The 20,010-nt window shown below is 46.0% G+C and overlaps 1 protein-coding gene across 1 annotated transcript in view; it reads left to right on the forward strand.

Annotated features, from left to right (window-relative positions):
- The window catches only part of LOXL4 (lysyl oxidase like 4), a 231,339-nt gene that overhangs the window by 44,246 nt on the left and 167,083 nt on the right, over positions 1 to 20,010 (forward strand). Inside the window, exon 4 of the mRNA XM_078643561.1 lies at positions 6,874 to 7,079. Within this exon, the coding sequence (XP_078499687.1) occupies positions 6,874 to 7,079 (206 nt within the window). The remainder of the gene's footprint in view (positions 1 to 6,873; positions 7,080 to 20,010) is intronic.

The raw sequence follows: 20,010 nt of genomic DNA on the forward strand, positions 1-20,010 counted from the left end.
CCTGTTTCTCGGGCCTGCTATTGCAGGGCCTGTGTGTGCAGTATTGCCCTAACGACTCGGCATCTAAAACTACTTGCCAAGCCATAAACTCCCCTGTTTATTACATATAAGTCTCCCCTAAGGTAGGCCATAAGTGACCCGAAGGGCAGGGTGCTGTGTTAAGTAAAAGATAGGACATATGCTCTTTTTAACTGAACCGGACGTCACGCTGGCATATCTGGGAGTCATTGTACTCCATACATTCTATACATCACTGTTTCTTTATTAGAAGGCACGACATGGAGAACATGCGGGAAACACCATTTGCAAGCCAAGCCCTGAAGAAGTCCCAGGGGGACGAAATGCATCAGCTATCAATTGCATGAGGTGTTTTTTAAGAACAACCCATGAATAAAGAATAAAGAAAAAAAATTCAAAGAAAGAACGACTCGTACAATAGTTTCTTGGGAAGACATTACTTCGTTTTTCCTGTCTGTGAACTATGGATTATAATTTAGGTCACATGAACAATTAACTCGGCCGTTGAGTGCTGAGCCACTCTGTCTGTTTTGTTTTGGGGATTTCTTTTCCCATTATGGAATCGTAGGGGGGGTCACGTCTCTGGTTCATTCCAACACATTTTAGACAATCTTTACTCCTATCACTCTGTGTTGACAAGTGCAGGACTTGTGTGCCTTGACCCTTCTCTGTGCCATTGATATGCTTGTTTTGTTACTGACAGTAACATGTCCTGGTAGTGACAAACACCCACATTTGTTTTTCACTACTGTGAGGATTGCTTCTCTCATAGGTTAACATTGGGGGTTCCTTAAAATAATATAAAGCTGTAATTCCTGATTGCAGAGGAGTAGCTGCTTTATGTTTTATATCCTTGGATGGGTAAAGCCAAATCCTCTTTACTGGTAAAGTGGGATTTGGAATTACTGGGTGTGGAGTTTCACTTTTAGAAAGCGGGCCTTTCTCTTCTCTTAGCTCTTTGTGTGACTTCCAGCCTGTCTCCAGTGTACGTCTGGGTTTGGGTGACAGCTACACTTTGTGCATTCCCTCTAGACAGCCACAAACACAGGACAGTCAGCTGCATTCATTTGCACACTGATTGCTCTTCCTGGGCAGAGGGAAGGGTAGGGACTGACACATACACTTCAATAGGCAATGTCCTGCCCTCACACAAAGCACTGATCAACCCCCCAGGGTTAGCCTTGCAGACAGGACTGGGCTGAAAGGGGACCTGTGCACTTCAAAGATTTTGCTTTGAAGTCACCTACACTTCAAAGGCACCTTCGGGTATAAGTACTGGGTCTCTCACTCCTTCTAATCAGGCACTGCATAATAATAATATAATAACAAGCATTTATAAAGCACGACAGCTTCCTCAAACAGAGGTGTCCCGGCGCTAAGAAGGCAAGCAGGAGTGAGGGAATTACTGGGTTTTAGCTTTTATTAAAAAGCCAAGTCTTCATAGTCTTTCTGAACTCACGTTCAGACTGGATAAGGGGCATGCTGGAAGGCAGGGAATGCCACAATTTGGCAGTTACCACCGTGAAGGATCAACCCCCGATGGGTGACTTCTCATAGCGAGGTTCAACTAGCAGATGTTGAGAATTAGACCTTAATGACCATTTTTGTTGGTAGCGGCCTAGTTGATGCTTCAGGTAACTAGGACAATTGCCTCGTAATGCCCAGAAGGCCATGGTCAGGGCCTTGAACTTTATCCTTTCCGCAACCGGAAGCCAGTGCAGCTGTCTTATATGCAGAAAGATGTGGTGTCGATATGGTACTCGTCTAATTAATCTCACAGCTGCATTTTGGACCATCTGCAATCTCCTAATCAGATAGGCAGTTAGTCCTAGGTAAAGACTATTTGCGTAGTCCAGCCAAGATGTTACTGTGGCGTGAACAATGTCTCTACAACAGTCCTCTGGCAGTAGATGCCGAAATTTCCTCAGGCTTCTCAACTTACCAAAGCAAGAGGCTGCTATATGACGTACTTGGGCTGTAAATGAAAGAACCGTTTCCAATTTTACCCCCAAGTTTTTTTGCCGTCGTTGTTGGGATAGGTGGCAGGCCCATTTCGGCTGGCCACGAAAGTCCCAATGATGGAGGGGCTCCTTTACCAAAGAACAAGACCTCTGTCTTCTCCACGTTGAGCTTTAGCTTATTGGTATTCATCCAACCGGAGATATCCTTCAAGCATCCCATGAATCTAATAAAAGCATCCGCCGAATGATCCTTAAATGAAAACCCCAACTAGGTGTCATCCGCGTATGATATTGCCTTTCATCCCAGTTGGCTATGAGGGAGAACAGTGGCGCTAGATAGGAATTGAAGAGCAGCGGACTCAGAGCCGAACCCTGCGGTACCCCACACCATAGTGGCTGAGGTTCTGACTGAAAAAGTTGAAGAATGACCCTTTGCGTGCTGTCTTTAAGGTAAGACCGTAGCCAAGACAGGGCCATCCCTCCCAGTCCCATCGATTTGAGTATGTCTATTTAGATTAGGTGATCCACGGTGTTGAATGCTGCGGACAGGTCCAAAAGTACCAACATTGCTGATGCACCCGTGTCCACCGTCATTCTTACAGACTCCGCTACCTCCAACAACCTCCGTCTCAGTGATAAAACCGGACCAAAAGCCGGATTGCATGTCATGCATTATGTCGTGCTCCTTGATGAAATTAGCCAGTTGGCGCTGTACCATTTTTTCCAACATCTTTGCTGGTGCTGGCAATAATGATATTGGGTGGTAGTTGTTAAGCTCTCCTGGATCTACATTAGGTTTTTTCATCAGGTGCAATAGCAGTACATGCTTCCATACATCAGGGAAGATGCCCCTGGAGAGTGAGGTGTTTCATATATGATTCAGAACAGGATTAATTATGTGAGCCACTTTTGGTGGACATGGATCCTCTGGTGACCCTGACTTACATTTCTGATCTCCGCCAGGGATTCCTTTAGGGAGATAGGGAGGAATTCCAGAAAAGTATCCCCTGTGTTTCAGACTTCCAATGCAACCGTTTCCACTGTCTCCCTCTCTGTCGTGAAGGTATCATAAACCTTCAGGATTTTATTTTCAAAGTAGTCTGATAGCTTTGTATACAATGACGGCGATGGCTGAATCTTGCACTCAAGCACCACAGGCTTGGTGAAAGAGCTGACTAGCCTAAAAATGTCCTTGCCCGAGTTATCGGCGTTATTAATGCGCTTCACGAGGTAGTCCCTTCTGGTCACCCTGATCGGTTTGTGAAGCTCTTTTAAAGCTTTCTTAAAAGCCATTTTAACCAATGGGTTATATTCCTTCCTCCAGAGGCACTCCAGTTTTTTTACATCTGCTTTTTTCCACTCTGAGCCCCTCAGAGAACCATGGGGCAGATGGGGATTTTCTCGAGATTCTAACTAGTTTGGCCGGCGATACGGTGTCCAGAGCGGCAGAGATCCACCTGTTCAGTGCGGGTGTGTCTACATTATTGTCATTAGTTAACTGTAATTGACTCTTCAACAGTGCTGGACCAAGGGTCTCTGCTGTTAGCTTCTTCCAATTCCTTTTTGGTATATTGCGGGTTTCTCTGCCAGAATGACGTTTTTCTAGACTGAACGACAAAGGGAGCAGGTAGTGGTCGATCCAGACCAATTTATGCAGAGTCTCGGCAACCAAGGACGGGATGTTCGAGAACAATACATTTAAGGTATTGCCTGCGCAGTGAGTGGGGTGATTTACATGTTGTGTGAGATTTGCACAATTAAGGGACATGGTTAACAACAAAGCGTGAGTGCATCCAGGATTATTTATATGCAGGTTGAAATTCCCTAAAACAGTATAGTTGGCATATTGCCATGACTTCTGAGCGATGAGGATGCAAAGGTCTAGGGTTAGACTAGGTGAACAGTCTGGTGGTATATATACCAAAAGTCCCTCAAAGGATGCAGTGGGTCTTGTCTTTATATAGAATTTCAGCCCCTCTATCAAGCCCATATTTCTCAGCTCTGTGGTGGAGATCTACCATGAATCCCTCACATTGATGGCTACCCCACCCCCTCTTTGCTCCCCTTCCCTGTTAGCAAAACAGATTATAAAACCCAAGGGAATGGCCAGAGTCAAAACCGGTATAGTTTCCTCCTTCAACCATGTTTTGGTCAGAAACATCACATCCCATTTATTGTCAGACAGCGATAACCAAAAATCATCTGTATGTTTGGGCAATAATCTGCAATTAATCAGACAGGCTCTTATCCTGTCTTCTGACTACTTCTGCCCCGAGGCCAAAGGGCTCATGCCCCTATTTCCCAGGGACATCCCCATATTTCCTCAAACAAAATTGCATCTTTTGCAGTAGTAAGGAAGAACTATGCTCGCCATGTCAATATCATGGCCATCAGGACATGAGTTCCTACTTAAATCCAAGAGGGAGTCCCGAGTCCAGAAATTGCTCTTACCGCACATAAAAGGGGCAGCGTGGCTGGTGCTGGCCGTGTTCCTTTACAACACATCCTATGGTAAGTAATGGAGATTTGTTTAGTATTATGGTGGGTATGGGTTTTGGGGTACATGGGAATAGTAATTGTTACCCCTACACTATACAACACTTTCCCTACTGTTGCACTCATCAACATGTGTGCACGGACGCGTAGCAGACACGCGCAGCAAGAGTGCCAAAGGCAAGCCCGTCAGCGCCTGTCTGCTTCCGGAACACGGGCACTACATTGCCAGTAGGTCTGACGTTGCCTTTTGTCTTTGTCAATGCCTGTTTTGTAACGGTTTTTGCAAAACTTGATTGTAGGGGAAGCTGCTGGGCCCTTGTCAAACTAAAACATATATATTGTGGAAAAGCAAATATATAATTCATTGGTCTCAAAAAGTAAAAATTGTCATGATCGGTGTACCGAAGTGAATTACTTGTTCCTTGTGAATGGGCAGAATGCTGTCACTCACAGCGAAGTTAGCCAGTCGCTGAAGTGGGTTGACCCATTACCACATGCTGTAAATTGTAGTGAATGACAATATCAGACCAAAGGAGGAAGACAGCTTGCTGAAAGCCGCTATAAGAATACGTATTACACATATAATTTTAATAAAAGCAAAAGGACTTGAGTAACGTCAGGTCTGTGCAAGTGATTGGCCATCAGTGCTACTACCATTGCACAAAATGCCAAACGTCTGTAAATAATGTGTACGTATGTCATGTGCAACACTTTCAATCACTTGTTAAGTTTTAAGCAAGAACAGTTTTTGTATTCTGAGAATGCTGTTTCACTTTTCCCTTTTTGAAGAGGCTACATGACAGGGTTGAGTAGTTTATTCTTGGCAATCTGGCACTTGCATTTTTGATTTTTACATTTTATTTGCAGTATTTGTAGAGCACAAACACTCCTCATCCCCAAAGGGATCTCATGGCCCGAAAACGGCCACATGTCTATCGATTAAAGTACCGGAGGGAAGGGGCAATTGATCAAGTCAGTTACTCTGGGAAGAACCATGTTTTTAGCTTTGTCCTGAATCTGACGTAGTCGCTAGTGAGATGGAGCCCCCTGGGGAAGAAGATTCCACTGGGCCACTGCAAGATGGGTAAAGGCGTTGCCTTTGGCTCTGGCTTTTTTGACACACTTAGTTTTGGATCAGGCTAGATTTAATTGTCTCAGGTTTCTAGTAGGTTTGTAAAACTCCACCTTGGATCGAAGGATCACGGGTCAGAGTCGTGAAGAGCCTTGAGTATATGGCAGAGAAGGTTACATTTTGCTCTTTTTCAGCTTGGCCAGCGATTGAAGGATTTTTAGACTGGCAGAGACTGAGCTGTATCTATTTTTATTGCAAATGAGTTTAACGGCCGCGTTTTGTATCACCTGCATGCGCAAAAAATGATAGTCCGTCATGCCTAGATATAAAGCATTTCTGTAGTCCAAACCACTGGTGATTAGGGCTTGGACTACAGTTCTGTGCAAATCGACTGGAATTCAACAGAAAACCTTCCCGAAGCGTTTGAGCAAGCCAAAGCATTTATCACAGGTGGCATTGACTTGTTCCTGCATGGATAAAGACTCATCAATGAAGGATCCTAGGTTTGTTGCTGCTTTTTTTGTGCTCTGGTACAGGGCCCAGGGATACTGTCCACCATGATGAATCTCAAATCTGATGGGCACCTCCTAATAGTGGAATGTCAGTTTTTTCAGCGTTTAGTTTTATGCAATGAGCCATCATCCAGCTGGCTACCTCAGAGAGGCAGCTAGAAAGGTTTTTTCTGGTCTCTTCGTGCTTCTCCCCTATCGAGATGACCAGTTGGGTATCGTTGGTATTTACCATTCGAAGTACTACGTGTTCCAGAATGCAAAAAATTAAAAGACCAAAAAGATCTAGTCAGGCCTGACCTGGGACAGATTCCACTGATCAATGTAAACAGCAAGGTAAATTAATTGCACTGCAAACGAATGAATGTAATGGAAACCATTCAAGCAGAGGGTTGACTGTATGTTTCCCAAATCAACCTTCTTTAATCTCCAGCTCATTCTTCCGCACTTGCCTTCTCATGTTTCTCCATTCATCGTCCCATTCTTCCTTACTCTCCCCTCACTCTCCAACCAAAAGTCGCTACTCATTAATTTCAGCTCGCTACTTGCTGGTATCCTCCAGGTCTCTATCCTAATAATCTTGTTCCACCCATCTGACTCTTTCACCAAGTCCTCCTCTCGCTACCTAAGTAGTGAGGCCTGCTCCAACCAGCGGTAGCTTGCAAATGTCAATGTGCAGTGGTTGTCTACTTATGAGCCCACAGACAGAATGCTTTTGCACAGTTATTGGTTCTTGCCACTGAAAGATGACTCAACTTCTGGTTGTGATCTTAAAGGCAGTCTAAATATATTCTCAATATGTTATTATTTTATTCAGGGAATAAAAATCGAGGAGATTCGGATCAAGCCAATTCTGGCACGAGCTAAGGCGAGTACACCTGTGACTGAAGGGATTGTGGAAGTGAAACACGCTGGACGATGGAGACAGGTCTGCAGTACGGACTGGACCATGAGAAACAGCAAAGTGGTGTGTGGCATGATGGGATTCCCAGGAGAGATGCCGCCTAACGCCAAATTCTACAGGTACTAGGACTGTGCTTGACCACCATGACCAGAAAGGGGCCTAAGTAAACTTGGGGGGTTGGCTTTTAAAAACATATTTTCAAATATTGGTGTCAGATTGTATTACATTTTGAAAGATTACATTTTGAAGCACAATGATGGAGAGCAATGCTTGTAAAAAGTTGTGAGGTTGATGAATATGATAAAGGTGATCAAAATATTAAAAACAGAAAGAAGTTCTTTATAATCTAAAAAGCTGCTATACAAAAACATTTTTGGTATTTTTTTAAGAAACTTCAAAAGTGAAGAAACTTTTTGAAGTCAGGTTACACAGACGTCCACAGTAGTGCAGCAAATGTTTACACACGTTTTTATGCTGCCACAGGAATTTGGTATTACAGAAAGAGCAGCAAACTCTCTCTCCGTCCCCTTCTTTTACACCAATTGAGGATGTTTTACTACTAGCATTCTTACGACTGGGTGCATACTACTACAGATAGGGATGGCCTGATCAGTATTTGGGAACCTAGAGTTTAAAAGACAGACTACGTATGATTTTGGGGGCTATCTTAAAACAAGTGTGAAATGCAGTGTGTGTTTTTTTTGTCGGTGGAGAATGTGACAAAACAGAAGGTGTCTTACTTTAGCTCACTAGTCAAACTAGAGACGGCAAACGTATTTTCCCGGAATGCCACAATGCATGGTTTAGAAAGTGGTGCACAAAACGTAAAGTTGAATCACCTGGCAGCCCGTGGAGCATTGCATGATGGACCAACACACGCGTTGACTTTGCATGCCTTAACAACGCGGTCATAACCACGACTGCGTCTTTACCACCCATGCCTTTACAACGAATTTCATTGTAAAGGCATGATTGGTAAAGGTAAGTAAGTGGTAAAGGCTTCATCCCAGCCCCCCATCCTGTTGTAGGGATTCTTCACATACATAGAACTATGCGCAGGAATATGAGGCCTCTGTGTATAGGGGCTAAGCCTTCCCACTACCTTAGTGCCGAAGAACCCAGAACTGACTAGCTATAGTGTGTCATTCGCTCTCCTACACACTCATGAAGAAGCAAATGATCAGATACTTCAGAACACAACACTCCCGGATCTCTCAGGAATCGTGGTAACAACGACACACCTTTTCGCACACTCTCTGGTACATGTCCACAATAAGAACTGACCAAAACACGAGTATAGTGTAAAATGTTTATTTTAACTATCGTGCTGTAACATGCAGTATACGAGCCACTACCAGCAGCAAAATGCACAAAACCTAACACAGTTAGCATTACAGCAAGGCCATATATCATAAAGGGAGATGTCATCATATAAAGACAGTGGATAAAGACTATAAAGCCTAAGCCTCTTGGTAAGAAGAAGCTTTATTATATAATAGAAGATCTATGGGCTTTGTCAGCAGACCCATAAATTAGTGCCTAGATGGTATGTCTTCATCATAGGAACCGCAAGGCTCTTCTCCCTGGAAAACTCTCTCTCCAAGTGTGTGTTACCTAAACATGCATCCCCATAATATCAAAGCACTAGTTTCCAGCAGCAGCTGTAATAGCATGTTTTGTCTAGGTGCTAGGGACTGACCAGAACAGAAAAACAAGGGGCATTGTTTATCGACCTTGCTCACAGTGTTCAGACTAAACTCCAGGAACAGGCAGAGAATGAACCAAGCAGACGGTTCTCATGTGAAAGGCATAAACAAAGTCTTGCAGAAATAAAGCCATGTAGTAACATGCGCAAACGCAGCATCATGGTTGCTGGGCTCATATTAATTTAGCGATGTCGACAATGTCCCTATCGGCAACGTGTCAACCCTGAGCTCTAAAACCTGGCCTTAGCTCTAAAAATGACCCCGATCCCAGCCCTTAATACCCCTCAACCCTCCACCCTGAGCCCAAACACCAACCCCAGCCCTAAAAACTACCCCCTGCCATGAAAAGGACCCCACCCTGAGCCCTAAAACCCCACCTCCAGTCCTAATAACTACCTCAACCCCAGCCCTAGAACCTACCCAACCCTCCCGCCCTGAGCCCTAAAACCCAGTCCTGAAATATACCTCAACCCCCCCCACCCTCAGCCCTAAAACCCGGCCCACAACTCTGAAAAATACCCCCACAACAGCCCAACCTAAAAATCTTAAACTACTCACCAAGGCACCGTTTCATCCATTGTCATCCGCAGGAAGTCTCCAACACCTCCCGCCCACTCGTTCCAATGTTGGACCACTGACTGCCTTTACCACACATATGCCTTTACTGTCTTTACAACGGAAATCATTGAGAAAGCAGAGAAATATATATATAGTTTTAAAATGGCTGCCACATTGCATCTAAACATGCAATGGGGCGATCATCTTGAATAATGTTCCAAGACAGCTGAATATTATTTTCTATACCTCTAAATTGACCACTATATAGTGTCTACACACAAAGTGCCGGCCCTCTTGGCAGTTTATAAATTTCGATTAAAAAATGGTCAAGTATTCCCAGTGCTGGCCAATTTTACAAGCGTATTGCTACCTACAGTAGTGGCAGAGAGTGGTCCGAGATGGTACAGCTCCGTGGGTGAAGTGAGAGAGCGGCACAGAGCTGTTAGTAGTGCTTGTGGTCCTGGGGTGAAGTATAAAGAATTCTGGAGTATTCGCCAAAAGGACAATAAAGGAACAAAACATGAACTCCCATGGAGTACTAAGTCTCAAATGTTTTTAAAAAAAAATAGAAGTTGAATTTTCCGTGTGTCAGCAATGGAAAGATACACAGAACCAACCAAAATGAAAAGGAAACATATATTCTAAATGGGAAGGATAAACATAAGGAGAGGGAAGGAAGCCATCAACTCCGGAGCGGGAATTTAAATAAACAAGAAAGCCATTCAGTCATGAGCCGGGGGCGGGGGCATAACCAAGACCATTCTAAGAATAGGCAAGTATGGGTTACACTGCTGTTTGTGACAGTGGTTTGTAGCAAGAATGCAGTGAGAATATTTATGTATTTAAAAACAACTTACTGATCGAGCCTGAAAACATGGGTGTGAGTTAAAAGGTTGAACTATACATGGGCGGCAGAGAACTATCTGCAACCCTTGGGAAGAGGATACCAAATATAAGGAGCAAGGCAGACAGGAGTAATAGAAATTCAAGAAAGGAAAAGATTTCCAAAGGATGAAAACCAGGAATCTGATCGTATTTGCCTCCAAACCGTTAGAAACGCTACCAAACACTATACCAGCTCTGGGGACAGAGCAGGCAGGACACGTCAGGTGTGTGGATAGACAATCACAGGGACCACAGTAGAGGATGGACAGAAATGTAAGAAAAACACAGAGGAACTCTTGGACTTATGATTGACTGGTGGATGCCTGCACGGTGAAAACCATACAGGGACATTTGATTCCCGTTATGGAGTGATTTTAATACACAATAGCTTTCACATATTTTGTTTATATTTTGTGTTTTAGCTAGCGTTTTTGGGCAAGTCTGATGCATTTTGGAGGGTCTTGATTCTGTTGGAGCTCTCTGTGCTCCTCACTCTTGATAACAAGTGAGTGAATTAGTAAGTGAGTATTCAAATAGAACGTTTATCAGCAATGCCTTCTCAATCATTCAATCTTCTCAGTGGGATCTCATGGCTTAAGTTATTATAAACCACTGGGAGGTTGAGTATTAGGGCAGTCTGGTTGGCATTGGCAAGTGTAATGCAGAGATGTTTCTTTGTGCTGTTTCTGTTCCCTCTGACAGGCCTAAACCACAAATGAAGATAACGCTTTAGGTGTTTTTTCTCTAATAATCCTGTTTATTGGCTTACCTCCAAGTTTACCATATATTTGCAAAGGTTAAGAATCGGCCATTAGCCAGTTAAGCTCTCTCAGTATAGCAGGGGAAAATAGCAGGGGAAAATAATTTTTTTCGACTCTGGAAGCTGATCACTGGGTGAGATTTTGGAATCTTCATCAGTAGAGTGTAAATTGTGGATACAAATAGTGGGTCAAAATCCAAAGTTGGCTACAGAGCCCTAAGAAATTCCTGGTGCACTATTACCTTTACCAAACTACTGACACACCATATAGTTGAGAATAAAAGGCAGTCCAGGAAGGACTGGGGTTAATTAGTAGTTTTGGCTAGCTGGTCACCAGCCAACCAAAATGTTTTTTTTTGTAATTCAAGTTTTATTGGTTAAAAAAAGAGTCAAAGACTGGAAATGAATTACATTATCCAGGTAAGGGTAATAACCATCCCTTGCAATATATAAACATCCTCACTATTGAAGACACCAAGGGGCCTCATTTATGAGGTTTTGCCGTAGGGAGGCGCAGCAGGCCTTCCTGCTGCGCTTCCCAACGGCAAAAGAAAAGGGCAGGAATGTGCCGTATCTATAAGATACAGCGCATTCCTGTCCTATTTCCCTGCCGTAGGGAAGCGCAGCAGGCCATCCTGCTGCGCTTCCCTACGGCAAAAGAAAAGGGCAGGAATGCGCCGTATCTATAAGATACGGCGCATTCCTGTCCTATTTCCCTGCCGTAGGGAAGCGCAGAAGGCCTTCCTGCTGCGCTTCCCTACGGCAAAACCTCATAAACCTCATCTTATAGATACGGCGCATTCCTGTCCTATTTCCCTGCGCCAGCGCACAATGGGCTGCCTGCGCCAACGCAGGGACTTTTGCACAATGGTGCAAGGGTGCCTGCGTTGCAGGGATGGTTATTTTTGTACAGGAAGGGAAACCTTTCTGTACAAAAATAATCACAAGAGGCTTTTCCTCTTTCTATATGTGCTGCAGAATGCCGCACACATAGAAAAACGAAAAACGAGGAGAAATAAAGATATTTCTCCCCGTTGCGCCTCCCTTACGCCTCCCCTGGGGAGGGGTAGGTGTTTGCGACTGCCTCAGATTTACGATTTCTCATAAATCTGGGGCAGTGTCAAAAGGCCAAGGATGTTGCTGGGAACTCCCCCAGCAACACCCATTGCGCGTCCCTTTAACGCAGAACACTGCGTTAAAGGAACTGGCATTTATCAGGCAGCATTAAACCAAAAAAAGTGGCTTAGTGCTGCCTGATAAATATCACGCAGGCTTCTGCGCCACGGAACGTTACAAAAAGTGACGTTCCGAGGGCGCAAGGGGCCTCATAAATGACGCCCCAAGTAGGAGTCTACATTATCTGCTCCAGATTTGTTCCAAAAATCATTCCAGCATAGGTAACCTTCATTAGAAAGTATTAGGAGTGCTACTCTATGTTGACTTCTGTTTTCAACTCCCTCTCCTCTCAGACAATCAGATGCCAATGACACCTTTCCGGGGACTCCCATAGATTGGAATGATCTTCAAAAAAAGGCCAGCTTTGATCAGTTCAAATGCAATTAAACAAAATTGCTGCAAAAACCTGCATTGAGAGGCAAATAGTCTAGTGTGTCAGCTTAGGATGGTGCATCTGCCCCTCTGGATGGGCTTAACATTTACCTTGTTATGTGAGAATGGTCAGTAAAGCATTTTTTTTTTCATTATTTATAAAGTTTTATATAGCGCGGACTTGATCCCGAAGGATATCAGAGCGCTTTACAATTCGAGGGAAATGTAGGTAACAGATCAGTACAAGAATCAAATAGGGTATATGTCATTCGAACTACCCTGGCACGATTCCAGAGATTTCACAAATCACACACTGAAATGTAGCCAAATGTACATTCTATAAACAATCCAGACCTTTTCACTGAATCGGAGTATAGACATCCATAAATCAATCAGAGTACTTGTAAAGCGCGCTACTCACCCGTGAGAGTCTCAAGGTGCTGGGGGAGGGGGAGCTCCTACTGCTCGAAGAGCCAGGTCTTGAGGAGCCTTCTGAAGGCGAGCAGGTCTTAGGTCTGCCGTATGTGGGTAGGGAGGGTATTCCAGGTCTTGGCGGCGAGGTGGGAGAAGGATCTGCCGCCGGAGGTCGTTCGTTGGATGCGGGGGACAGCAGCGAGGGCAAGGCTGGCAGAGCGGAGCAATCGGGTGGGGGAGTAGAAGTTGAGTCTGCTGTTCAGGTAGGCTGGTCCGGTGTTGTAGAGTGCCTTGTGTGCGTAGGTGAGGAGCTTGAAGGTGATCCTCTTGTCGACGGGGAGCCAGTGTAGGTCTCTTAAGTGGGGGGTTGTGGTAAATAAATAATTAATTACCGGTACTATTTTTGAATACATTGAATAAAACAGATAGCTCAATAAAAAAGAGACAGGATTCGAGGTATCTGAGTCTAACAGGCTTTAATCAGGCATAAGGGAAGGGACAGGAACGGGATAGCCTGCACGGAAATAGAATGGATGGCAGCTGCAACATCTAAGTAACAGTACAAGGTATATATACATTACAATTACATTCAATACAGTAGGCGTAGCAGTAGGCGTGTACAAGGCGTATACATGGACATGTGATGTAGACGTCACAGAAGTGTCATAAGATAGGCGGAAACATGGAGGGGGCTACCTGAGCAGCTGGGACCTTTAACCTAGTGGTGCGTGCAAACGGGCTATGACGTGTGACTAGGGAGAACTGGGGGCTATGACTTCTGCACTAGAAGAGGAGACTAAAGTCTACGGTGTCAGGACGACATGTACCTATGGCATATCTGGTATCTTGTGTTTGGAGTACATGTTGATAGAAACTAAAAGCTATCAGGGCAGAGGCTACTTGACTCTAAGGCTGGTGCATGCATATATTCTTCGTGTAATGCGTGTGCTATGAATCTTCTATGAATATTAATACAGTAATTCTCTTGCATGGAGACATAAAGACTAGACTATAGCTGAAGCTGTTTATACGGTTCAGTAGCTAAGGAATGCAAAGACGAGGAGCTGAACTGATAACTAGAAGCATAACATAGTCTTGGCAGACAGGCAGGCAGAGCTGGGCACCGCGCTGCGCGGAAGTAAGTGAAGGGTCAGGAATGCAGGTGGGGGCTGTATCGCTCCTCGGAGAGGGTTCAGGAGACTGGAGCTTGAATCTGGCGTCCGGGCCCTTTTGAGGCCTAGAAACGGGGACAATGCGGTGAATTAACGAGCACACTGTAAAACGTGGCAACATAGGCCTAATACTCGTTGCTTTCACGAGAACTGGAAACTGGCATACTAGAGTTGGACACAACTATAATTGCGTCTTTAATCGATCATAGGGGGATATATGCATATTAATCATGTACATATAACATAGGATGGGGAACACGTAGGCACATATAACATGGCAAAATTTACTTTTCCACAGGGTGATGTGGCTGCGGCGGGGGACGTTGACGATCAGTCGGGCGGAGGCGTTTTGGATGCGTTGTAGTCGTTGTATGTGTTTGGCTGGGATTCCTGCGTAGAGTGCGTTGCCGTTGTCCAGTCTGCTACTGATGAGGGCCTGTGTCACCGTTCTTCTTGTTTCGGTCGGGATCCACTTGTAGATCCTGCGGAGCATGTGGAGGGTGTTGTAGCAGGAGGAGGAGACAGCGTTGACCTGTTTAGACATGGAAAGGGAGGAGTCGAGGATGAATCCTAGGTTGCGTGCATGGTGGGTGGGTGTCGGTGCACTTCCCAGAGTGGTCGGCCACCAGGAGTCGTCCTAGGGTGAGGGGGTGGGGTCAACGATGAGTACCTCCGTCTTGTCTGAGTTTAGCTTCAGTCGGCTGTTCTTCATCCAGTCGGCCACGGCCTTCATTCCCTCATGGAGGTTGGTTTTGGCGGTGTGCGGGTCCTTGGCGAGAGAGAGAATGAGCTGGGTGTCGTCGGTGTAGTAGATGATGTTGAGGTCGTGTTGGCAGGCCACTTGTGCGAGGGGGGTCATGTAGATGTTAAACAGCATCGGGCTGAGGGATGAGCCCTGGGGGACGCCGCACATGATGTCGGTGGCCTCGGATCGGAAGGGCAGGAGGTGGACGCTCTGGGTTCTGCCGGAGAGGAAGGACGTGGTCCAGTCTAGGGCCTTCTCTTGGAATTCCAGCTTCTAGGAGGCGTGTCTTTAGAGTGTGATGGCAGACCGTATTGAAGGCAGCTGACAGGTCCAGGAGGATGAGGGCTGATGTTTCGCCGTTGTCTAGTTGGCGCCTGATGTCGTCTGTGGCGGCGATGAGGGCTGTCTCGGTGCTGTGGTTTCGTCTGAGCCCGGACTGGGCGGGTCCAAGATGTTGTTGTCATCAAGGTGGCGGGTCAGTTGCATGTTGACGATTTTCTCGATGACCTTCGCCGGGAACGGGAGCAGGGAGATGGGCCTGAAGTTCTTGAGGTCCTTGGGGTCCGCCTTGGGTTTCTTGAGGAGGGCGTTGATTTCGGCGTGTTTTCAGCTTTCCGGGAATGTCGCTGTTTCGAAGGAGATGTTGATGACCTTCCGTAGTTGGGGTGCGATGGCCGCGTCTGCTTTGTTAAATACCTGGTGTGGGCACGGGTCTGACGGAGATCCTGAGTGGATGGAGTCATGACCTTGCGGTGTCTCGTCGTCGTTGACGTTGGACCAGGAGGTCAGGCGGTTGGCGCAGGTGGTGTTCACAGGGGGGGTGGGGTCTGGCGTAGTCGTTGCAGTCATGGTGTTAAAGCTGTCATGGATGTCAGCGATCTTGCGGTGGAAGAAGAAGGCTAGTGAGTTGCACAGTTCTTGTGGGGGCGGTATGTCGTTGGCGTTTGTGCTGGGGTTGGAGAGTTCCTTTACGATGCTGAAGAGCTCTTTGCTATCGTGTGCATTGTTATCCAGGCGGTCTTTGAAGGAGGATCTCTTGGCTAATCTGATGAGGTGGTGATGTCTGCGAGTGGCGTCCTTGTGGGCTGCGTGGTTGTCCGGAGTGCGTTCGTGGAGCCATATCTTCTCCAGTTTCCGGCAGGCGCGTTTGAAGGTCTGCAGCTCATCGGTGAACCAGGGGGCTCTCTTGCTGGCGTGGATGTTGGAGGGTTTCTTGAGTGGGGCGAGGGTGTTGGTGCAGTCGTCGATCCAATGCCTGAGGTTGTGGGCTGCGGCGTCTGGGTTGGTGGGATCGGTGGGTGGGTTTTGGGCGAGGGTGGTGATCAGCTGGTCTTCAGTGACTTTGCTCCAGCAGCGGCGAGGCAGCTGTTGGGTGCGGTGGTGCGTGGTTGGTTTGTTGAAGTTGAAATGGATGCAGCGGTGGTCGGTCCAGTGGAGTTCGGTGGTGTGGATGAAGGCGACGTGGGTGCCTGTGGAGAAGATGGGGTCAAGTGTGTGGCCAGCGGCGTGGGTGGGTGCGGTGACGAGTTGTCTGAGGCCGAGGTTGGCGAGGTTGTCGATCAGGGTGGCGGAGTTCGCGTCGTTGTTGTTCTCGAGGTGGAAATTCAGGGCCCCGAGGATGATGTAGTCCGTGGAGGTGAGTGCATGGGTGCTGGCGAGGTCGGCGATGGAGTCGCTGAATTGTGCTCGGGGTCCGGGTTGTCTGTTGATGAGTGTTCCTCTGAGGGTGGTGGTGGGGTCAGTGTGGATCCGGAAGTGCAGGTGTTCGGCGGAGTTGAGGGTGTCGTCTGCGTGGGTGGCGACCTTGAGGGTGTACTTGTGGATGATGGCTATTCCTCCTCCGAATCCATTGGCGCGATCCCTTCAGGTGATCTTGTAGCCGTCCGGGATGGCTATGGCGATGTCGGGCGCCGAAGAGTCGTTCCACCACGTCTCGGTCAGGAAGGCCACGTCAGGGGCGGAGGTGTCAAGCAGATCCCAGAGCTCGACGGCGTGTTTGCATGCGGAGCGGGTGTTGAGGAGTATGCAGCGGAGGTGGTTGGGTCTGGTCCTTGGAGGTTTGGTGGTTTGGTCGCAGGTGAAGATGCAGGTGCGGCAGGAGAAAGGTCAGTGAGTCCGCTTCTGGGCGGCTTGGAACCAGGTGTGGTTTCGGTCGGTGTTGAGTGCGAGGAGGGTGCTGGCCTCGTTGTGAAGTCTGGTGTTGTCGCGTTCGCGGGGTCCAAGGGTTCTGGCGCTGGGCGTGGGCCAGGCGCGGGTGGACGCAGATGGGCTTGCCTTTGGCGCGCCCGCTGCGCGCGCCCGCTTTACGGCCGCTTCGCGGCCTCCATATGAGGGGATGTGGGAGGGAGGAGCAGCTGGGAGGCAGGAGCGGGGTGGCAAATGGGAAAGCAGGGGCGGGGCCACAGGGAGGCAGCGGCGGGGAAATCGGCAGCGGCGGGGGTCACAGCAGGCAAGGGACAGGAACATAGAAGGGGGCAAAAGGTGAAACAGCGGGCACAGAAGCAGATGGAGGGGGCAGGCTGCGCTAAATACCAACAAGGCAGCGAAGAGCAGCAGTTCCGGCCGATCAATCAAAGGGCGGCAGTGGCAGCGGGGCACCGGTCATACAGGGGGTGCGTGGCGGGGAGGGGAGCGACCTGCCTGGTGACATAAGAAAAGAGTCTTTGGAGAAAGTTGTTCTAGGTCTGGTGTTGCTGGTTGTATGGAGGAATAAACGTCGTATATCTTGGGGAAAAGTGTTCTCGGGAACTAACATGATAGCTCACTACATGGCACAGCGATGCTGTATTAGATGTAAGTGGTGTAGGAGAGTAGGATCTGCGTACTATGGTTACCCCCACTTTTAGCTGTGTTTCACTGGTACAAATAGGTCCAAGTAATGGTCTGCTCAAGCTTGGAAGCGCTTACTAACTTTCTGGTTCCCCGACCATCTATGTTTTTAATGAGATCCATATCTGGTTTTGAGTCTGATATACTAAACCACAAGTTTGAAGTCTTCTGTTATTAGCAGGACATTTTTGCCTATGCTCTGAGGGAGTCCAGCACTGGGGTGGTTGTTGACAAACTGGCATAAAGAGGATGAGATGTGCCTAATGGTTGTTGGTTTGGTGATGATCTTGCCCTGAGTTGGACCCTGGTGGAAAGATACATCTTTGTGTGGAAGGTCTTGACTACAGGCCTGGCCTCAAGTAGGCTGCATGGGGTAACATCGTTTTTAGATGGGGTGAAATTTTATGTATGCATATATGTGTGTATATGTTGGACTTTGCCCTTTTTGCAGGGTCATCCCTGAACTTTTTGCCTTCCTCCTATATTTCTTCTGACCTGTTGTTGGCTACTTTATGACTCTGGGCATATGCTTTCCCTATTGTAAATTGATGTATTAATTGGTGGTTCCATGATTGGATGTTTGGTTTACTGTCAGACCCTAGTTCAATGCACTGAGTGTGCCAAGGGTGTGTAAATCCAAATGCTGCTAGAGGGCTTGCAGCACTGGTTGCGCCACCCCCAGAAGCGGCCTTGTAAAATGTGTCTAAGGTCTGCCATTGCAGAGCCTGCGTGCAGTCTTGTACTATCATTTTGACTGGGCAAGTGCACCCACTTGCCAGTCCCTAAACCTTCCCTTTTCTTCATATTAGTCACCCCTATGGTAGGCCCAAGGGCAGGGTGCATTGTAAGTATAAGGTAGGGCAAACCCTGATGTATGTGGCATGTCCTAATAGTGAATTACAGCCATTTTCGTTTTTCACTATTGCAAGGCTACCTGTTCTCCATAGGCCAGAATGGGCTGTTAGAATTATTACACTTTATAATCCTAGCAGACTCAGAGAATATGGTAGAGATTCAAGTTTAGTATGCCTGGACTCAGAATAATAAAATACATCTTTTAGTAAAGTTTATTTTTGATATTCTGTGTTTGCAAATACCACTTTTAGAAAGTAGGTATTTGCTTGCCTAACCATTTGAGCCTGCCTCTGCGAGGTTGTGTATTCCTTGTCTGGGTTTGTGTGTGACTGGGCTGGGGAATTCCAGGAGACAGGCTGGGGCAGCCGAATGTCTGACATAATATCGACAGACAGAATATCGACATACAAAAATATCGACACAAAAATATCGAAATCAAAAATATCGGAGTCATATCTTCATAAAGGTAAGTACAAAAATATCGCAAAATTAATATCGTAGTACAAAAATATTGAAATTAAAAATATCGTTTTTTTAAATGTATAAATAATGATGTAGTAATAATTTTAAAATACATATAATTTTACAAATATTAAATAAAAACATTAAAACATAATTAAAAAATTAAAACTAATACATATACATTTAAAATAAATTAAAAACGTAATAATTTAATGTAATTTTATTTTTTTTAATTTCATTTAATTGATTTAATTTAAATATAAATTTATTTTATTTTTACCCTGTACGCCTGTACCCCAAAAACCCAAAACTGACCCTGAACCCTAAAAATACCCCTTTACCCAAAAACCCAAAACTGACCCTGAACCCTAAAAATACCCTTTTACCCAAAAACCCAAAACTGACCCTGAACCCTAAAAATACCCCTTTACCCAAAAACCCAAAACTTACCCTGAACCCTAAAAATACCCTTTTACCCAAAAACCCAAAACTGACCCTGAACCCTAAAAATACCCCTTTACCCAAAAACCCAAAACTGACCCTGAACCCTAAAATATACCCCTTTACCCAAAAACTGAAAACTGACCCTGAACCCAAAAAATACCCCTTTACCCAAAAACTAAAAACTGACCCTGAACCCAAAAATACCCCTTTACCCAAAAACTGAAAACTGACCCTGAACCCTAAAAATACCCCTTTACCCAAAAACTGAAAACTGACCCTGAACCCTAAAAATACCCCTTTACCCAAAAACTGAAAACTGACCCTGAACCCAAAAAATACCCCTTTACCCAAAAACTGAAAACTGACCCTGAACCCTAAAAATACCCCTTTACCCAAAAACTGAAAACTGACCCTGAACCCCAAAAATACCCCTTTACCCAAGAACTGAAAACTGACCCTGAACCCTAAAAATACTCCTTTACCCAAAAACTGAAAACTGACCCTGAACCCTAACAATACCCCTTTACCCAAAAACTGAAAACTGACCCTGAACACTAAAAATACCATTTTACCCAAGAACTGAAAACTGACCCTGAACCCTAAAAATACTCCTTTACCCAAAAACTGAAAACTGACCCTGAACCCTAAAAATACCCCTTTACCCAAAAACTG

The sequence above is a fragment of the Lissotriton helveticus genome, chromosome 5_1 (genome assembly GCF_964261635.1).
Source record: "Lissotriton helveticus chromosome 5_1, aLisHel1.1, whole genome shotgun sequence".
NCBI lineage: Eukaryota > Metazoa > Chordata > Amphibia > Caudata > Salamandridae > Lissotriton > Lissotriton helveticus.